Here is a 21,331-nt window from a genome sequence, read left to right as displayed (position 1 = left end):
AACATGATCACTCAGGAGAGTATGGAAAGTGCAGCAGTAAAATCTGCTTTCAAGAATTAGCACGCATCAGTTTTCGAAGAAATAATTAATGCCACTATCAGTAGGGTGAGTATTTTAGGCCAAAAAATAGAGAGCAAGGATGTTGGTGAGGAGAACATGATCACTCAGGAGAGTATGGAAAGTGCAGCAGTAAAATCTGCTTTCAAGAATTAGCACGCATCAGTTTTCGAAGAAATAATTAATGCCACTATCAGTAGGGTATTTTAGGCCAAAAAATAGAGAGCAAGGATGTTGGTGAGGAGAACATGATCACTCAGGAGAGTATGGAAAGTGCAGCAGTAAAATCTGCTTTCAAGAATTAGCACGCATCAGTTTTCGAAGAAATAATTAATGCCACTATCAGTAGGGTGAGTATTTTAGGCCAAAAAATAGAGAGCAAGGATGTTGGTGAGGAGAACATGATCACTCAGGAGAGTATGGAAAGTGCAGCAGTAAAATCTGCTTTCAAGAATTAGCACGCATCAGTTTTCGAAGAAATAATTACTGCCACTATCAGTAGGGTGAGTATTTTAGGCCAAAAAATAGAGAGCAAGGATGTTGGTGAGGAGAACATGATCACTCAGGAGAGTATGGAAAGTGCAGCAGTAAAATCTGCTTTCAAGAATTAGACACGCATCAGTTTTCGAAGAAATAATTAATGCCACTATCAGTAGGGTGAATATTTTAGGCCAAAAAATAGAGAGCAAGGATGTTGGTGAGGAGAACATGATCACTCAGGAGAGTATGGAAAGTGCAGCAGTAAAATCTGCTTTCAAGAATTAGCTTGCATCAGTTTTCGAAGAAATAATTAATGCCACTATCAGTAGGGTGAATATTTTAGGCCAAAAAATAGAGAGCAAGGATGTTGGTGAGGAGAACATGATCACTCTGGAGAGTATGGAAAGTGCAGCAGTAAAATCTGCTTTGAAGAAGTAGACATGCATCAGTTTTCGAAGAAATAATTAATGCCACTATCAGTAGGGTATTTTAGGCCAAAAAATAGAGAGCAAGGATGTTGGTGAGGAGAACATGATCACTCTGGAGAGTATGGAAAGCGCAGCAGTAAAATCTGCTTTCAAGAAGTAGACATGCATCAGTTTTTAAAGAGTTAATGCCGCTAACAGCAGAGTGAGTATCTTTGGCCATGAAATAGAGAGCAAGAATCTTGGTGAGAACATGACCACTCTGGAGAGTCTGGAAAGCGCCCCCCAGCAGTAACATCTACTTTCAAAAATTAGATTCATCAGCTTTTAAACAATTAATGCCACTATCAGCAGAGTATTTTTGGCCATAATATGAAAAGCATATTTACTATGAACATCAGATACAACAAACACAATCCACGTGACCATCAGGTTCATTATAATCACCAGCAGCAGCCTGACTACACGCACTGCAGGGAAATGGCTTCTCCTACACCTCTCAAATTAACTCTGTCCTTTGCGAGCTACGCATACCGTATGCTTGCAAACTTCTTAATCTCATCTGCCCACCTTTCTGTCACCCTCTGCTACGCTGCCTTCTCTTGGAATCCACTCCGTTGCCCTCAAGGACCAGCGGTTATCATGACTTCACATTACATGCCCTGCCCGTGCCCTTTCTTCCCTTGATATTGACTAGGATGTCATTAACCCGCATTTGTTCCCTCATCCATTCTGTCCGCTTCTGTTCTCTTAACGTTACACCTATAATTTTTCTTTCCATAGCTCGCTGCATTGTCCTTAACTTGAGCTGAATGCTTTTTCTTAGCCGCCAGGTTTCTACCTCAATGGTGAGTAGTACTCGTAAAATACAGCTGTTGTATACTTTTGTCTTGAGGGATATTGGCAAAATGCCAATCATGATCTGAGAGAAGCTGCCATATGCACTCCACCCCATTTTTAATCTTCTAGTTATTTCCATCTTAAGATCAGGATCAGCAGTCCCTACGTGCCCTAAGGAATATATTCCTCTACCACTTCCAGCACCTTGCTACCAATTGTGAACTGTTGTTGCGTTGCTAGACTGTTGACCATTAATTTGGTTTTCTGCATGTTAATTTTAGACCCAGTGCTTTGCTCTGCCTGTCTAACTCATTGACAAAGCTCATGGTTATAAACCACACTACTTTCCTAGAGAAATGCTGATGTTGGCAGGACTACCACTGAGAAAAGTGGTAGTCAAGCAAGTTGCATAAAGGGCCAGTACACAACCCAGCTTACAGTGTTCCAGATGCGCAATGCAAAAACGGTGCTACCAATTTCTTGAGCCTCCCGGTTTAGCAATACAGATCTATGCAACTACTCCCGCTAGTGAGGCTTGAATTCAAGATGCCTTAGTAAATGCACCCGATGGCTTCTGTCAGTGGCAGGCAGCCCAATGTTGACACAGTACAGCATCCTTGCTCTTCATCATTCCCATGAGGAATATAAAGATTAAGAGTAACCGGCCAGCTAGCCCAGCAGCACCCAAATTAAAGAACATCCAAAACCACAGACTTAAATGGTCAATGGCCAGCACCCGCACTCCAGAAGTCGAAATTATCTACATTTTCAAATTAACCAGGGCCAAATTAACAACACTGTTACTGTTCACGGACACTGTTCACAGACACTGTTCACAAGGGAAAAAGCGAGCTGATGTCTGCAGAGTGAAGCTGATGTGCTGCAATGACTTAATAGGGATGATGGTAGCGGTGACAATCAGTGTGTTCTGCCACATTAAACACCTAGCATGCCTCAATTCAACAAACAGCGGTTGAAATTTGCTTCAATGCATCACCTGTGTATGACTGTGAGCTAACCACCTCTTCCTTGGCTTTGGCAGCTCCTGCATTGACGGATCTTGTTCCCTGGCGCTCTGCCAAGCTTCACAGGCTGAAAAATGCAAGAAAAAAAATCTCTTTTTCATGCAGCCTGCAATCAGCATCATCGCTACTTAACTCACAGCAAAGAGTGCAGCAAATACATGCATGGTAAGGTGATCATTTAAAATACTTGTCACCAATATTTTTTTTAGGAAAACTGTAAGAAACAGCTGTTACTGCTGCCAATGTTCCTATTTACACTTTATCTCATAGTCACCTGCAGCAATGCGGACGCTAGAGACCTCTTCAGCTAATAGGAAATGTGTTCCTTTAATTCCATTAAATGTGTTCCTTTGTGCATCGTCTGCTCACGGCGTATGCAGGTATGGTTGGAAAAGAGTATGACACTTCACTGTCTAAATACTGAACACTGAAAGAAGATTAGGCAGCTTTAGAATAGAGTACACACTCTTACGTATGCTAAATGCAAGCATTTTGCAGGATATTACAGTTTGTCACATCCGCCACCGTATGTAGATAAGCAACGACAACTGAAGCCTTGTGGCGCCATCTCGCCTTTAAAATGAAAACCATATCTGTCCACAAACACATTCTTTAAGCCTGGCAGTGGCAGAATCATAGCCCGAAATAAAAAATGAAGTAAATTTATGAATTATGAGTTTATGTCCCAAAAAGACAGGCTACGTGGGATGCAGCAGTGCAGGGCGCCGGATAAGACCAGCTGGGGTTCTTTAAAGTGCACCGACATCATAGAACACGTGGGCCTCTAGCATTTTTAGCTCCATCAAAACGTATCCACCACGTGTAGGAACGAACACAAGACTTTTGGCCATCAGCAGCCGAGCACCATAACCACTGAGCCACCGCAAAGTAAATTTATAACTCATGGTTTTTGCTGTGGGTAATATGAATCAGCAACAGTGACAAGTTGATTCTGAAGCAAGTGGTTCTGCTTCAAAGTGCGCCGACATGTTGGAAATGCTACTATAGTGCACGCAAAATTTAGACAAGCTACACTTCGGCAATAACACATGCAATGTGCGCATGCATTAAGGCTCAATTAGAAATAGCTTTTGGTGCACACATGCTTTAAAGCATGCTATTCGATATGCCCACTTTTACTGGCGCTACATTGTGCTGCAACAAAACATGGTCTGTGCACTCATCGCAGTTTTGGTTGTGCTGCAAGGAATTACTGAGATGTAGTACAGGCATGGCATGCCTGTTCTAAAATGTGCTATTCAAATCTAACCCTAGCTGAAATAATCTTGCAAGACTGGGGGAAAGTTTATCACTGTCTCTATGCTCACCAAAATCCTTAGCCACTGCTCGCTGCATCCCTAAGATAATCATGAAAAAACAGTCAAAGGAGCTGACATGACAGTCATTTTCCCCAATCGAAGTTTGTAGTCAGCTAAGCTGTTTAGAGTGACAAATTTTATGCCAAAATGGGAAAAGAAAAAAAAATAAAGGTTGCGCTACCTGTGCCACAACTAATCAAAAGAAAATGGAATTCTGACAGCACAACTCAAGAGAAACTGTGCAAATGACGCGCAAGATCTTGTATCATATACACCGCCACCACCGCCTCATATCTACGGTGTGACATGGCGGTTGTGGTGAGGCAGGACTATGCACATTGTGTTGATCAACAAAGCAATATAAAAATTTCAGCTTAGTGAAGGTAAACATCACTCTTACAACACAGACTGTTCCTAACTACAGAAAAGTTAGCTGCTGGTGCTGCAATGAAGAAGCAGTGGAACAATGCAGGCCATAAATGAAAGGGCCAGAGTTTTGTTCTCTGTTCTATCCTAGCACTGGTCTTTCAAAGCGTTACAGATAGCAAAACTGAACAATGCCAAGGAATCTCTTAAGGAGAAGCTGACATGGTTTTTTAAGAATTCGAGGTTATTCAAGAATTCCAACCTAAGGAGCTTCTAGGTAAAGCATGCGAAGTATTTTGGCACTAGCATTTGAAACTGTGTCCTAATCGACGATAAAAACCGCGATAATGTTCAGGCTTCTCCTCACTGCACTGGAGAAGAGCGGAGAAACTCTCAGTGATGCTCCTGTTGCCAAATTTCAGATGTCCGCTGTCTTCGCATGCATGCTGCTGTGCATCAGGCGATGCCGCGAAACAATGCTTCATGAGCTGCCACCTTCGATGGCATAGGTTTTATTCCATGAAACACTTATTTTTTTTGCCACAAAGGCAATGCAAACACTGCAGCAATATTCCCTCAAAAAAAAAAAAAAGAAAAAAGATTGGTTATCAGGAAACGGAAGACGCAGTAACACTCTCACTGCTTGGAGGACACCTCAACCATGCCATGAGAGAAGGAAGAAAAGTGGGAATGGAAGAAGATGGAGAGAAAGAGGAGCCGTAGTGGAGGGGTCCAGATTAAGTTTGACCGCCTGGGGATCTTTAATCTGCACCGACATTGCACAATAACACACTGGCTCCTTTTGTATTTCATTTCCATCAAAACGCAGCCGCTGTGGCCGGATTCAAACCCGGGTACTCTGGCTCAGTAGCTGAGAGCCCTAACCACTGAGCCACCAAGGCAGGAGTCCTCTCAAAGACACCAGCAGCTCCTATGCCAACTGTCTTCGAACTCAGCTTTTGCGCGATGGTTCTCAGCCTTGCCTATCATTTCGTGTTTGCTAATGTGCCTTGATGCCAGTGTCACTTTTAAACTTTTATTATAACTTAGGTCTGGTTTATGGTGTTTAATGTCCCAAATCAAGTCGAGCTATGAGGGATGCCGTAGTGGAGGGCTTTCGATAATTTCGACCACCCAGGGTTCTTTAACATGCACTGCACGGGTCTCTAGGGTTTCGCATCCACAGAAATGCCATCGCCGCGACCGGGATCGAACCTGCATCTTTAGGGTCAGCAGCTGAGTACCATAGCCACTGAGCCACCGCAGTGGCTGATTGCAACTTATGATTGCGACCTAAATTTTGACTGCAAATTACTCATTGGCATCCACCCAAGCATAGCCATATGGCTAGAAAGGAAAGCAATACAGTTTCCACAGAAACTTCATAATTAAAGAAAAGCGGCACCTGGCACCTGGCTGGTTGCTTACTTGCCACAGCCCACCGGGTTGTGGGCAAACTGCCCACCGTGGCAGGTGACAAGTTGTACTAAAGTTATATTAATGATTGGTCACAAGAGGTTGCTCGGGAAGGGCAACATGAGCCTCAGAAGCCCCACCGATGGCAGCACCTGTCATCACAAGGCAGTGGCACATTGCTTAACCGCTGCTCCAGAAGTGGTATGAGGACCTCCAGAGGTCCACGAAAGTAAACTACAGTGTGACCAATCCTGCATATATGACCATTAGCATTGCTGTCCGAATCGCTTCCATCCGTCAACAATGGATCCGAACACCGAAACTGAAGTGAAAACTGAAATGCTAACACACCTAATTCGCATCTAGCTCAACTATGCAAACTGAGCGTCATTTTTTTTTACAAAAGGAGGAGCACTAGTCTCACCATGTTGCACAAATCGAACGAATTTATAACTGTAAACATAGCAACTTCATGCAGTTGTGTTAATTTATAATGACCACTGACTGTATGAATGAGATCGATGTGGCATTAAAATAGGCATCAGGGCTAAGGCACTGAGTTTTGGGTAGATTGGACGTCCCCAGAAATGGTGTTCTGTTGCAACGAAAAAACAAACGCAAGAAGCCCATGTGCAAGAGCACGCTGTGCAGCTGCAATCTTCATCACGAACATACTGCACGAGCATCAAAAATTTTCCACACACAGTGCAAATGATGGCCGATACACGCATTTAACAGAAAGCACGAAAATATCCATGGAAGCCCTGCATTGTCCTGTCTCACACAAACTTTAAGCTCGCTTTGAGGCTACCCCAGTAAGCCTGCTTCACATTCAACCACAAACGCTAGCAATTCCCTAGATATTGCCCAAGCTATAGGCATTGATCACGAATGCCTCTGAGCTGAGATGAAACGTTACATGGCAGAAAAATCTTGAGGCCAATCCTGCACAATTACATGGCTCTTAGCCTCAAGTGGATGGACGGATCGCACCTTGCAGTTTCACCATCGGCCACGCTGCCTGTGAGACTTTCACAAATGAACCTTACAAGAGTAACTGCCATTTGCCTGGCCCAAAACTCTGACGGCATAAAACCCCAAACGGTGTCTACGCATCGCGGCCATGCCTGCGTGAAGCATCCGCACAGGCTTTTTGCCCACAAGCTGCCGCTTGTCAGCACTCACCAAAGACGGCGTCTTGACAGATGCAATTTTCCATTTAGGCGGAAATCATCGCATGTGTGCGAGTTAATCATACCACCAAATAATTTTTGCATCATAATTAAGCACCACCTTTGATCGTAGCTGGAATCACACCGAAGAAAGGTAGACTGGATGGCGCAGCTTATCTGGTTTGGTGCACGACACAAGAGTAGCGTCACTGCAATAAAGGCCAGCACAGGAACTCTGAGTGCATATCACAACTGTATGCGACATCTCCAGCACTGAATGTCAAAGCTGTAAAATCTGAAAATTACAATAGTGTCATCCTCCACCTTCTATGACACACTGTTTGTTGATGGTGGTCCACCATATATACGTGGGGAAGGAGACCTACATTCATCTTTTGGCCCTTGTTCCGACAGCAGCGGATCCAATACAGGTATCGACTGCACCGGCCGAGGAGGCCATGTCAGCTGTGGTTGTTTTGGGACAGGTGGGGGTGGTTCGCCAGCTGGCAATGCTGGCTGCAACGGAGCCGTAGGTGGTGCGAACTGCACTGGTGCCAGAGATGCCACTGATGTAGGAGGCCGACCAGTTAGTGGCGGTGATGGAGGGAGTGGAGAAAGTGCACGCGGAATCTTCATCTCAGCTATGGCGGATAAGCACTCCTCTAGGCTTGGCTCCGGTGGCTCGTGCTCATCAGCTGCCAGTAGCTCTTCCAAACGCAGACTCCCTGGGTCAGCTTCATCGCTTGCATCCATTTCGCTGCTGCTGTCAACTGCAGCATAGGAGAATACAGCCATCTGTTTTCTGCCAAGTTCAGGTAGAAAGCCAACCCCCCAACCCCCCTCATTCCAAAGAAGAAATAATGAAGGCAAGGACACAGTGAGATCTGTCTGTGCAACCACAAGGAAACCTTTTCTTTGCACTGCAAACATGCATTCAGACCCTTTTTCATGTTCAATACCTTCTAATGTTATCAGAAACTCTCATCTTTTTAAACAACTCGAGCAACTGTAAAACATAAAAAGAGCAACTCTCTCAAGCCACGCCATAGTCAGACACTAACACAGTAAAAGCTCATTAATTCAAACATCAAGGGTGCACAAAAAAATGTTTGTTCAGAGCTCAAATTATTGAATGATCCCGAAAAAAACTGACAAGAACCAGTTCCAGCACGGTAAATTCATTTAATGAAAGAATGGGCAATGGTTGCCTGCTTTTGAGATCAAAACAGAGCAACAGTAACTACTTTTCACATTTCCATCAATGCACTGTTGTGTGCACATTGTTGGAAGCGTCAAAGTAGATGTGCTCCAAAATGATAAGGGCATCTCAGAACCCTTCACAGTGTGATACAGTGAAGAACCCCAAAAGCGGCTGCGTCGCGTGTGAGGACACTTTACTGCAAAGCGAACTGCATGTGATGAGCACAGTTTCAGAGCAAAAGAAGAACCACGCAGACAGAAGTGAGGGAAAGCTTCAGCAGTGCATCAGCGCTCGAAGTGGCTTGCATATGGGCTCAGTTGCCTGGCTGATACACGACCGATACTCGGCGCCGCCACGGGCTGGCACGGGGCTTGTGCGAAGCTCAGAAAAGCGCTACCAGTACCACATGCTCAACCTATACTCAGAGACAGGACCGCCCATACATCACCGTGCCTGCCATTACATGCACATCAGAGGTGTGTAGGGGACTCTGCAGCATGCAATTCGGGTGTGAGTAGGACTATTTTGACGATCACTTGCCATGCCAATCATATTTAGACGAGGCCTCCCTTGGGAAGCCAGTTTGAATGAACCAGTGAGAGACCTGCAGCATCTTATATAGCGAGCGTGCAACTAACAGACCTGCAGAGGCATTGGCCGCAACTACGGCGGCGGTTCAAATTATCCAGTTTTCTGAATTAATGAGAGTCAAATTAACGAGCTCAGAAATTACACTGCAAAAGACACCACAAAACTGAGTGCGCAAAAAACAAACACACAACTGAGGCTTGTGCAATGCACACATCAAGAAAATGCTAGAAATGGCACTAATCACAGCATGATTGCTACTAGGCCACTAATGAGTGCTAGCATTCTACCCGGCTCCTGGTAGCCAGCAAAAGCTAATAATCTGACGGTGTTTCCAAGCTGAAATTCAGAGCAGCTGCATGGCCGCCTTTGACAGTCTGCTAGCAAAGAAGTTTTTAAAAAAAAAGACCTGAAAAGTTTCTCATGGTGAGGTCGTCACATCACGAGTCAAGTAAAAGTTGTTCACATGTGAAAATTTCAGTTACTGATAGCACAACCGCGCGCAAATGTTCAGGCCACTTCCTCTCCTATTTCACTGGAGCACTGACTCGCCAGGCTAATAAATGGAGCTGAAGGTGGCTGTACTTTCAAAGCTACTGCTGCGAGCCACAGCAATACCCCAATTCAGTGCGTGCACATGTGGAATGGCACTGTCATGCCAGTCAAAGCGAGATTCTCTACATTCCAACAGCGCTCCACATGGATCAATGTCTCAAATGGCTTCCAGCCAGCTCTGAGCACAGCCAGATGAATAGAGCAGTCTCTACTTTGCACTGAATGCACTTAGACGATGATTATGCAATACACCAGCCCACGATCGGTCAAATAGACAGGGCACGCTTCTTCCTCGGTGTCGCATACAGGGACCCAGAGCTGTTACAGGACTGTTAAGACACAATCACAGGGCACTGATGCTCATAGGAGATTTTTTGTTTTTTGAGCAGCGCTCACTGCGGATGGATATATGAAAAAAGATAAAAAGAATGGCTACACAAATTAAAAAGGTTTGGATATCCAATGCATGATCTAATGATGCTCCTTAGTTTGCATGTCCTTTGGAGATGTGCCACATTGAGCCAACTAAAATACGGCAGGGGTCGAGCATGTATGGCACAACTGGTGGCAAGGGCCAACTGCCCACTGCCTCTCCTCGTGCAAGCATGCACCTCAGCCGGAAGCGGAAGCAGCACATGCCCCCCACCTTCTCTAGTTCCCAGCAGCTCCATTGAGGGGTCCGTGATGCATGCGAGCTCCTCCTCTAGTTCCCTGGTCAGGAGCCCTGCAAACAAACATGCTGCAGCTGCCACAGCAAGGGTGGTGTAGGGTTCGGCGCGCTGTCGCATCTTTTTGTACATGTGTTGCGAATATTCCGCGAGAGGGCAGTGACCTAGGCTGCGCGTCCGGTTTTGTTTTATTTTGTTTTGCTTTGGTGCACGCCGTTAGAAGGGGACTCATGCCTTTTTGGTTAGTCTCCCCATTCGTCCTTGCGGTTTCCTTCGCTGCTCCGGACGGCGGGGCTATCTGCCGGCCTCGACCTTGGATCCCTGTCCCCTTTGCGAAGGATTGTGAGACCACCTAGGGAGGGGAGAAACTCGGGGGTAGGGGAAAACGCTGACATCAGTTCTGAGCTTTTTTATTCGTCAAAACTGATGAGCTGCAGTTAGCAGTTTATTTTTACGTGTGGAAAGGGGCGCGGGCATCTTCGGGGTGCACCTGCGAAGGGAGCCGCACCCGTGTGCTTTTGGTCTCTAGCGACTCCTAGCTGGCAGGCGCTCGGTCTGGCCGAGTGCGGAGGGAGTGACCGTTGAGAGCTGGTGCGAGGCGCGCCAGTTTGACTGTTGAGACGCGGTGTCCCTCGCCTCTGTGCAGGCCGGCCGCGGATAGTTGTGGCCGTATACTGACTTTTGTTTGTACCCATCTGTAAATAGCCTGTATAAAAGTTCGTTTCTCACTAAATCGCTTCGCCTGCAAGTCGTATCATCGAGAAGCCTTCAAACGGTGCATCCAGTTTCTGGAAATCACTGGACTAACACCACCGGCAAACCTTTACTGGCGCAGTCGACAGGATTGGTGCTCTGCAGCGGCCCCGAGGAACGGACGAAGACATCCACGGAGAGAACGACGAAATTCGGCATCCAAGGCGAGATACCGAAAGGACGTCAGGCTACGGGGGTACGAAGGTGCGAACCGCATCGGGCGTGAAACACCGAAGACAAGGCCTTCAACAGACACAGAGTGGTATCCCTGAGCAACGAGGAGGCAACAAGAGGCCTCCGAGGAAGAGAGTGCTGCAGCTGTGGGAAAGGACGAGGCGGCATCTGACTGAGAGGTTCGGAGAGGTCGCAGGAGCCATGGGCAGCGACGCGACGGCAGAGTGAGTCCCCCTTCCCATTTGCTTGCCTCCGTAGCGCTCGAGCTGCAGGGTTAGGGAGCAACGGGTGTGATGACCGCATTCAGATGTCAGCCTGGAATTCCTCGAGCGCGAACTAGCAATAGCCAAACAAGAGTACAAGGAGATGAAAGAATCTCTCCAGAAAGAGCGAAGTGCGCAGCAGGAGGTGGTACCGCTAGAGCGAGCTCAGAGCCGATCACCCCCTCCGGGTAGAGGAGGCGGCAACGAATCGCTGAGCCGTGTAACAGAGGATGTGGTTGGTTGCTGCAGCTTGAAGCCGGTAGGGATTGAGAGCGCTTCGATCAATGCGCAAGTCCCGGCAAACAATGTAGAGATCGCTGCCACATTCAGGTGTTCGAGTGGGCATTATGCCAGGTTCGCCTTATGGTCCGGGAGAGGTAGTTACCTCGAAAATAAGCTGGACGATGTCAACCTGGAATCTCTCGAGCGCAAACTAGCGATAGCTAAACAGGAGTACAAGGAGATGAAAGAATCTCTCCAGAAAGAGTGAAGTGCGCAGCAGGAGGTGGTACCGCTAGAGCGAGCTCAGAGCCGATCACCCCCTCCGGGTAGAGGAGATGGCAACGAATCGCTGAGCAGTGTAACAGAAGAGGTGGTTAGTTGCTGCAGCTTGAAGCCGGTAGGGATCGAAAGCACTTCGAGCGAAGCGCATGTCCCGGCAAACAATGTAGAGATTGCTGGCGTTGAGTTGCCGGATGCTGCTCAGTCAGCAATCCAGGTTGAAAGAGAACAGCGGTCCCTACCTGCTGGCTTGGAGATGAGCCCCGTGGAGGGGAAGACCGATAAAACCCATCCGGTGGGCGACGCACGTAAGGGCATGACGGACTTTTGCGCTGAACCTCATGAGCATGAGGAAAAGGGCGGCTCGCCAGGCGCAGGCGTCCAGTGTGAACTTTCTTTGCGCATCGACATGGAAGCGGTGCGTCGGAGGTGTTTCATCAGTGACGTGGATGAAACATCGAGCTCAGCGGTAGCGGCGTCGCTTGAGGCGCAGGTGTCGCAGCTGACTAGAGCTGATTCTGAGACAGCGGACACGGGTACAAGCAATGCTACAGTGGAGAGATTGCCTTACGGCAGATCAGCTGGTGTGGACAGTGTCTGCGTCCTTTACCGTGAACAGAGCACGGAAACACGTCAAAAGTTTGCGACGCACGCCAAATCACGGTACGATCTTGGCGTGCCTTTGCCTATGCAACCCGAGGGACTGGCGTCCAGCGTAAAGACGCTACAGCAGTTGAGCACGCAAAGCATAAAGGCCTCAGAAAACATGGCTCTGTCCATAGTAAAGGCGCGTGGCCTGAGTGCGCTGGCCGCCAACGAGGGTCGTAAGTTGGATAGACAGCAGCGCGAACGGAATGTCACTGCGCTGACCGCCTGTGCCGCACCGATATTCGGTCGTAGACGGCGGGTGCGAGTGTTTGACTCGGGAGGACGCCGCTGAATCGTAGGCTGCATTGGCCATGCCCACTCCACCTTTAACAGGACTCGCCATGTCCCAACAAGGACCCGTGCGCAGGTGTGCAACACGGCTAGCCTTGGTAGCACGTCTCGAGATGAAACAAAAGGCTCGAGTAAGCGCGGATGCAGTAGGTGGGTGTGGGGGATCCAGAGTTGGCAGGACTCAGTGTTCAGGGACTACAGACATGGACATGACCGAATGTTCTTGTGCGGCAGCGATGCTGATTTTACCTTGTGTGCTTCAGTGATTACGGACAGTGTGATATAAACTGATCGGAACTGTCTTTGTTTGCATATTACAGATGTTTGAGTGCCCTCAGAATGATGTGCTGTCTTAGTTACAAGATTGAGAGTATTTGTCATTGGCGCTGTCATTAGCATTGTCCTCGGGATGGGTGTGAGTGTTTGACGAAGGGTCACAGCATGCGGGCTCGCAGGCTTTGGTTGCTTGCTCGTGCAGAGGTACTCAACCGCCACTTGCCGAACCCTTTATTGTTGTTTGTTGCCTCGGCTTATCTCTGAACAGATTAGCCGAGTCTTGGGGGGAAGGTGTAGGGTTCGGCGCGCTGTCGCATCTTTTTGTACATGTGTTGCAAATATTCCGCGAGAGGGCAGTGACCTAGGCTGCGCGTCCGGTTTTGTTTTATTTTGTTTTGCTTTGGTGCACGCCGTTAGAAGGGGACTCATGCCTTTTTGGTTAGTCTCCCCATTCGTCCTTGCGGTTTCCTTCGCCGCTCCGGACGGCGGGGCTATCTGCCGGCCTCGACCTTGGATCCCTGTCCCCTTTGCGAAGGATTGCGAGACCACCTAGGGAGGGGAGGAACTCGGGGGTAAGGGAAAACGCTGACATCAGTTCTGAGCTTTCCTATTCATCAAAACTGATGAGCCGCAGTTAGCAGTTTATTTTTACGTGTGGAAAGGGGCGCGGGAATCTTCGGGGTGCACCCGCGAAGGGAGCCGCACCCGTGTGCTTTTGGTCTCTAGCGACTCCTAGCTGGCAGGCGCTCGGTCTGGCCGAGTGCGGAGGGAGTGACCGTTGAGAGCTGGTGCGAGGCGCGCTAGTTTGACTGTTTTAGACGCGGTGTCCCTCGCCTCTGTGCAGGCGGTCGGCTTGGCCGGCCGCGGATAGTTGTGGCCGTATACTAACTTTTGTTTGTACCCATCTGTAAATAGCCTGTATAAAAGTTCGTTTCTCACTAAATCGATTCGCCTGCAAGTCGTATCATCGAGAAGCCTTCAAACGGTGCATCCAGTTTCTGGAAATCACCGGACTAACACCACCGGCAAACCTTTACTGGTGGTATGGAATGAAACTTACCTTGGGGCCTGAGCTGCTGGGCAATCTTCTTGCACACTTCCTGCATGAACAAGCCAGCACTTTATTTACAACAGTCTGCTTATGGACCGACGCCAAGGCCCATGAAGAGAAAACAACAAAAGAGCGTGACACGAGAGATGAGAGTCCTATGAAGACCAGCTACCATTTGTTTTTACCATCTGAACATAAAAGCAGCTTCCCGGATTTGAAAAGGGGGCAAAATAAGACGTAAAACATACCACTACATCCTCTGTCTTTTTCTTCTCCAGTTCCTCGGTAGTAATCTCCATCTCCATCTGCAGCAGGTTCCCTGCAGAAACAGAACCTCCTTTTCACAGCCAACTGCTTGATCACAAAGAGGCCATCAATAAACCAGCGACAGAGGAGCAACACTAAACACGCATTCATGGTGTGAAGCCCTCCATAACAGCCGACGCAAATACAGACTTGGCCGGAGCATTTGACATGACCGGCAATGACATGCTATCTCGAAAACCACTGTTCTTCAGAAATTTCTAGCCCAGCTCTTACATGATGAGCTAACAATATCGAGCACAATGTGGCCAACTGCCACAAAATGTTTCGCCCTGTAAAAAGACTTTTTGCCAATGCTGTGTCAAATGAGAGCCCTAAAAACAAGAGATAGCATTCGTAATAGAAGTAAGTGAATCAGGATTCACTCTCAAAGGTTGTTGTTTTTGAAACCCAAACATTAAAAAGAAAAGCCGTTACCAAGTGCCATAAACGAATATGAATGGGATCACTCGGAAAAACTCGGCACCACAGTTTTTTTTTTTTTTTTAGCGAAATTTGTTGACCCAGGGCATCAATGATGGTTGAAGGTGTGATGAAGGATGTAGTAGAGATTAAATGAATAAAAAAAGGCTGGCTGGATTGATGAAGTCCAGTAAAGAACGATGGCACGGTCCCTGCGTCCAGGCAATGTATGAAGCAGGGTTGCTAGGTGAAAGACCCGCTACCATCAAGGCGCCGGATCCTTGTAGACTTGAGAGCTGGGCAGTCCCACAGTAAGTGATGAATGTCAGCTTCAATGTCCTCATGTTTACATATCGGACACCCTGGCCGAGGAAACATATCTCGGTACTGAGGCCACTTCCGAGTGACGGCTGGTTTGAGGGCAACCCTGACCCGGATCCTCCTAAGCGCAACCTCCTCTGCACACGGGTAAGACCGCGGGGGAGGATCACTGCTGCCCGTAGAAACACAGCAAGTGGGCATGTGTTACATGTGTGTAATGCCAATCACATAAATTTACAGCACTGTAAATGAACGCCCGTGAACAGGGACGGCATTTTGTTTCGTGTCATAAGCTTTTGTCTTCTGCAGGTACCTAGAGATGGTGCTGATAGTGCAGACTTTCAATTCATTCTGACCAAGCCAGGCAAGTACTCTCTAGGAATGCAACGTGAAAGAAAACTGATCACCATAGGCTGCACTAAGCTTGCGATTTTCCGTACTTCGGAAGCACATGTGGCACACATGTTCCAGCACCCCCGACAGCTGCACACCGTTTAGGCATGGTAATCGCCCCTTAAAGAACTTTACCACATTACCAAACCTAGGACTGCCAAGCCACGTTCTACCCTCCAGCCCTGCAATTCATGCTCTCCATAATGCATCACTCCCAACGGGCCCTGCCAGAGGAGGGATCTCGGTTTTCCGGACCTATCTTGCAACTTGCCTGACTGCACAGTATGACACCAGGTGCGAGCGTCGTCTGCTAAAGACGATACCAATTTTTTAACAGGTGTGTAATTTTGTTACAACTAGTTTGATGACTTACCCAGAACATTAAGAGGCTATCTGGGCAATGCAAAATTTCGTTGCGCCTGGCCTTTGAGCGGGTGTCAGGTGCTTGGTCATTTAAAGAACTAGGAACATCAATACTCCAGGTACCGCTTTTTTGTTTGTAACAGTGCGCAGGGCCTTAGCAACAATGCAACTATGAATAAATGCCACATTGTGCATTAGATAATTAATTACAGTTCTAACCTTCTCCCAGAGCTTTGGTTTTGGTTTCCGTGGGCTATGACGCACAAGGGTTTCTGCACAGATCTGCCACTAGTCGCAAGCACTCACAGAACAGTGATGCTTCCATTTCTCCGTTGTTTGCTACGCGACTGCACACAACTTGTGATGCTTCTATGTGAGAGCCTTCCACACCATAGCCCAAAGGAAACTGAAGCCCGAACTCTAGAATAAGGGTCGGGCTATAATTAGTTACTTAACACATACTGCGGCATATATCTTTTCTAGTTCCATCATTCCTAAGGCACAACCTGTGCTGAATTATAAATACATAAATACAAAGCCTGACAAATTGGTGTCTTTACTCCCATGAGGCAACTGCAATGCATCATTCTGGCTTCTGTTTTCTTTTTGTAGATCAGCCAAGCTTACTTATCCAGGTGAAGTCAGTTCCTATCCCTCCCTCTGCACTCTCTTTTCCATCTTCCTTCCCACGTCCTCCTTATTATTTCCTTTTGTAGCGACAGCTACACTACGACACCACTTCGAGCCTTCAGCATGGCACCCCTTGAGCTCCGTGGCGGCGCCGTGGCTGGTCCCGTGGTGCGAAGCAGCTGCTGCTGCCGGTGGCGCAGCACGCCGGCAAAACCGAGTGGGGGCGACTGGAGAGGGGGAGAGTGTGAATCCACGTCGAGGGACAAAGATGAAGAAGGAACACCCAGCGAAATGGAGCGGCGAAAGACTGACTTTGCAATTCGATTGAGAGAGCTCCACTCGGCCAGATGTAGCTCTCACGTCACTCCAGGTTTGACCAAGCCAATTTTTTTCCTTTTCAGTTTGAAAAGCAGCTTAGGTGAACATTCTGCAGAGAAGCCCACCTTGGTTATCTCATATTGTATTATCACGCAAGCACCGAGCTGATGTATACTTTGAGTCTCATTCTCCCGAGCAAAGCAGTGAGCGGCCAGTTCCACTACTGAGAGATTAGCCGTATGGCTCTCCTAAAAGCTTGTTCTTTTAACTCTCACATAAGGAAAAAGGAAAATACCCAGACACCATTTCCACCATTTCATTGGAGCGCTGACTCACCAGTCTAACAAGTGGAGCTGAAGGTGGCCGCACTTTCAAAGCTACTGCTGCTAGCCTCAGTAATACTCCAATGCAGTGCATGCATGTGTGGAATGGCACTGTCATGCCAGTCAAAGCGGGATTCTCTACATTCCAACAGCGCTTCACGTGGGTCAATGTCTCAAATGGCTTCCAGCCAGCTCTGAGCACATCCAGATGAATAGAGCAGTCTCTATTTTGCACTGAATGCACTTAGACAATGATGATTATGTACTACACCAGCCCACGATCAGTCAAATAGATAGGGCACACTTCTTCCTCGCTATCGCAGACCCAGAGCTGTTACAGGACTGTTAAGACACAATCACAGGGCACTGATGCTCATAGGATTTTTTGTTTTTTGAGCAGCGCTCACTGCAGATGGATATATGAAAAAAGATAAAAAGAATGGTTACACAAATGAAAAAGGTTTGGATATCCAGTGGATTATCTAATGATGCTCCTTAGTTTGCATGTCCTTTGGAGATGTGCCACATTGAGCCAATTAAAATACGGCTGGGTTTGAGCATGTATGACACTACTGGTGGCAAGGGCCAACTGCCCACTGCCTCTCCTCGTGCAAGCATGCACCTCAGCCGGAAGAGGAAGCTGCACATGTCCCCCACCTTCTGTATTTCCCAGCTGCTGCACTGGGAGGCCCGTGATGCATGCCAGCTCCTCCTCTAGTTCCTTGGTCAGGAGCCCTGCAAACGAACAGACTGCAGCTGCCACAGCAAGGGTGGTATGGAATGAAACTTACCTTGGTGCCTGAGCTGCTGGGCAATCTTCTTGCACTCTTCCTGCATGTACAAGCCAGCACTCTACAACAGTCTGCTTATGGACCGATGCCAAGGCCCATGAAGAGAAAACAGCAAAAGACCGTGAAACGAGAGACAAAAGAGTACTACGAGTACTACCATTTCCTTTTCCCATCTGAACATAGCAGCAGTTTCCCGCATTTGAAAAGGGGGGCAAAATAAGAAGTAAAACATACCACTGCAGCGTCTGCTTTCTTCTTCTCCTCCTCCAGTTCCTTGGTAGCCCTCTCCACCTCCAACCACAGCAGGTTCACTGAAGAAACAGAACCTCCTTCTCACAGCCAACTGCTTGATCACACAGAGGCCATCAATTAACCATCGACAGAGGAGCAATACTAAACACGCATTCATGGTGTGAAGCCCTCCACAACAGCCGACGCAGATACAGACTTGGCCGGAGCATTTGACATGACCAGCAATGACATTCTTTCTCGAAAACCACTGTTCTTCAGAAATTTCTAGCACAGCTCTTACATTATGAGCTAACAATATCAAGCACAATGTGGCCAACTGCCACAAAATGTTTCGCCCTGTAAAAAAACTTTTTGCCAATGCTGTGTCAAAAGAGAGCTCTAAAAACAAGAGATAAGATTCATAATACAAGTAAGTGCATCAGGAATCACTCTCAAAGGCTGTCGTTTTTAAAACCGAAACCTTAAAAAGTAAAGCTGTTACCATGCGCCATAAATGACTTATAAACGACAACACTCGGAATCACTCGGCATCATAGTTGTGGTGCTTCGAAGGATCACTGCTGCCCGTAGAAACACGGCACGTAGGCATATGTTACAAGTGTGTAATGCCAACCACATGAATTTACAGCACTGAAAATGAAGGCCCGCGAACAAGGACCGCATTTTGCTTCGTGTAATCAGCTTTTGTCTTCTGCAGCCACTTAGAGATAATGCATATCGTGCAGCTTTTGCAAGAAGTCTGTTTTATGGCTGGAATCGCTACAGACAATGCAGACTTAATTCATTCTGACCAGGCGAGGCAAGTGCTCTCCTACAATGCAACGTGAAAGAAAACTGATCACCATATGCTGCACAAAGCTCGCTATTTTCCGTACTTCGGCAGCGCATGTGGCACACATGTTCCTGCACCCCCGACAGCCGCACCCCGTTTCGGCATGGTAATCGCCCCTTAAAGGACTTCACCACATTACCAAACCTAGGACTGCCAAGCCACGCTCTAGCCTCCAGCCCTGCACTTCATGCTCTCCATAATGCGCTCACTCCCAACGGACCCTGCCCGAGGAGGGATCTCGGTTTTCCGGACCTATCTTGCAACTTGCCTGACTGCACTGTATGACACCAGGTGCGAGCGTCATCTGCTACAGACAACGGTACCAATTCTTTAAAAGGTGTGGAACTTTGTTACAATTGCTTTGATGGCTTAAGCAGCACATTAAGAGGACATCTGGGCAATGCAAAATTTCATCGCGGCTGGCCTTCGAGCAGGTGTCAGTTGCTTGGTCGTTTTAAAGAACTAGGAACATCAATAATCCATGTACCGCTTTTTTGTTTGCAACAATGCGCAGTGCCTTAGCAACAATGCAACTATGAATATATGCCACAATGTGCGTTAGGTAATTAATTACGGCTCTGACCTTCTTCCGGATCTTTGGTTTGATTTCCGTGGGCTACGAAGCAGAAGGGTTTCTACACATAGCCGCCACTAGTCGCAAGCACTCACAGAACATTGATGCTTCCATTTCTCCGTTGTTTGCTGCGCGAGTGCACCGGACTTCTGATGCTTCTATGTGAGAGCCTTCCACATCACAGCCCAAAAGAAACTGAAGCCCGAACTCTGGAAGAAGGGTCGGGCTATAATTAGTTACTTAACACATACTGCGGCATATATCTTTTCTAGTTCCGTCATTCCTAAGGCCCTGTGTGCTGCATTATAAATATATAGAAACAAAGCCTGATAAATTGGTGCCTTTACTCCCGTGAGGCAAGGGCAATGCATCATTCTGGCTTCTGTTTTCTTCTTGTAGATCAGCCAAGCTGACTTATCCAGGTGAAGTCAGTTCTTATCCCGCCCTACACACTCTCTTTTCCATCTTCCTTCCCACGACCTCCCTATCATTTCCTCTTGTAGCGATAGCTACACTATGCCACCACTTCGAGCCTTCAGCGTGGCACCCCTTGAGCTCCGTGGCGGCGCCGTGGCTGGTCACATGGTTGGTCATGTGGTGCGAAGCAGATGCTGCTGCCGGCGGCGCGGCATGCCGGTGAAACCGGTGGGGGGGGGAGTGGGCGAGAGTGAAGCCACGTCGAGAGATGAAGATGAAGAAGGGATGCCCAGCGAAATGGAGCGGCGAAAGACTGACTTTGCAATTCGATTGAGCGAGTTCCACTCGGCCAGATGTAGCTCTCGTGTCACTCCAGGTTTAACCACAGCCAATTTTTTTCCTTTTCAGTTTGAAAAGCAGCTTAGGCGAACATTCTGCAGAGCAGCCCACCTTGGATATCTCATATTGTATTATCATGCAAGCACAGAGCTAATGTACACTTTGAGTCCCATTCTCCCGGGCCAAGCAGTGAGCGGCCAGTGCCACTGCTGAGAAATTAACCGTATGGCTCTCCTAAAGGCTTGTTCTTTTAACTGTCCCATAAGGAAAAAGGAACATACCCAGACACCATTTCCACTTTCCCAGCAAAACACTTGAACATTTCTAGAATGAAGTGACAACGTTACTTAGTGCATCACAAATGACCTTGTCCTCACAGTACGCCATCATATACCATCTAATTTTCCCGGAAAATGCATTTGGCATCTGGTGCTCTAGCAACGAACCACAGACATCAAACATCCCATTATGTTCATAGAGGATAGAAATGTGTTACACTGAAGATCATGGCATCATTCACCTCAGAGATGAAATGGAACAAACCTTCGTGTACTGTTTTACAATCCTGCCATGGTGACTGTTGGCCAAATTAAGATCCTTGTCTAGGGCCTCCTCTCAAGTACTGCATCAATATGGACTAGACTTAGCCATACTACAAACATGCTGCCACATCTAGAAGTGCAGACACCACCAATGCTATCGATAGCAAGGTGCTAACTCCTGCAACCTGCCCCATGCTCCAAAGGGGCACCCACCGACCACTCTTGATCATAATCTCCAAGACAATCGTTAACATTGCATGCATTAATGAACAATTCTACAGCACTCCACAAGAGGAAAGGGATCCTACAGAGAATTGCGTAATTACAGCTGACTACATACCTAACAACAAACTGCAGGCAAGGAAGGGGAAAGAGGCCCCAAACTCACGAACTCCGAATTTCGTGTCCTTTGCTCTACCAATTGAGCTACAGCAAAGGCTG

The 21,331-nt window shown here is 47.5% G+C and overlaps 1 protein-coding gene across 5 annotated transcripts in view; it reads right to left on the bottom strand.

Moving 5' to 3' along the window:
- LOC144099149 (uncharacterized) overlaps positions 1-21,331 on the bottom strand; it is a 67,187-nt gene that overhangs the window by 25,514 nt on the left and 20,342 nt on the right. For 3 of the 5 annotated variants that reach the window (XM_077632260.1, XM_077632263.1, XM_077632261.1), the window contains exons 8-15: positions 18,169-18,245; positions 17,935-17,974; positions 17,801-17,878; positions 14,318-14,388; positions 14,079-14,118; positions 10,091-10,168; positions 7,487-7,870; positions 2,800-2,894 (exon numbers count right to left, since the gene is read on the bottom strand). In XM_077632260.1, the coding sequence (XP_077488386.1) occupies positions 2,800-2,894; positions 7,487-7,870; positions 10,091-10,168; positions 14,079-14,118; positions 14,318-14,388; positions 17,801-17,878; positions 17,935-17,974; positions 18,169-18,245 (863 nt within the window). The remainder of the gene's footprint in view (positions 1-2,799; positions 2,895-7,486; positions 7,871-10,090; positions 10,169-14,078; positions 14,119-14,317; positions 14,389-17,800; positions 17,879-17,934; positions 17,975-18,168; positions 18,246-21,331) is intronic. The other 2 variants (XM_077632264.1, XM_077632262.1) reach the window with 1 other exon arrangement.

The sequence above is a fragment of the Amblyomma americanum genome, chromosome 7 (genome assembly GCF_052857255.1).
Source record: "Amblyomma americanum isolate KBUSLIRL-KWMA chromosome 7, ASM5285725v1, whole genome shotgun sequence".
NCBI classification, from domain to species: domain Eukaryota; kingdom Metazoa; phylum Arthropoda; class Arachnida; order Ixodida; family Ixodidae; genus Amblyomma; species Amblyomma americanum.
This window is presented reverse-complemented; position numbering and strand designations above follow the sequence as displayed.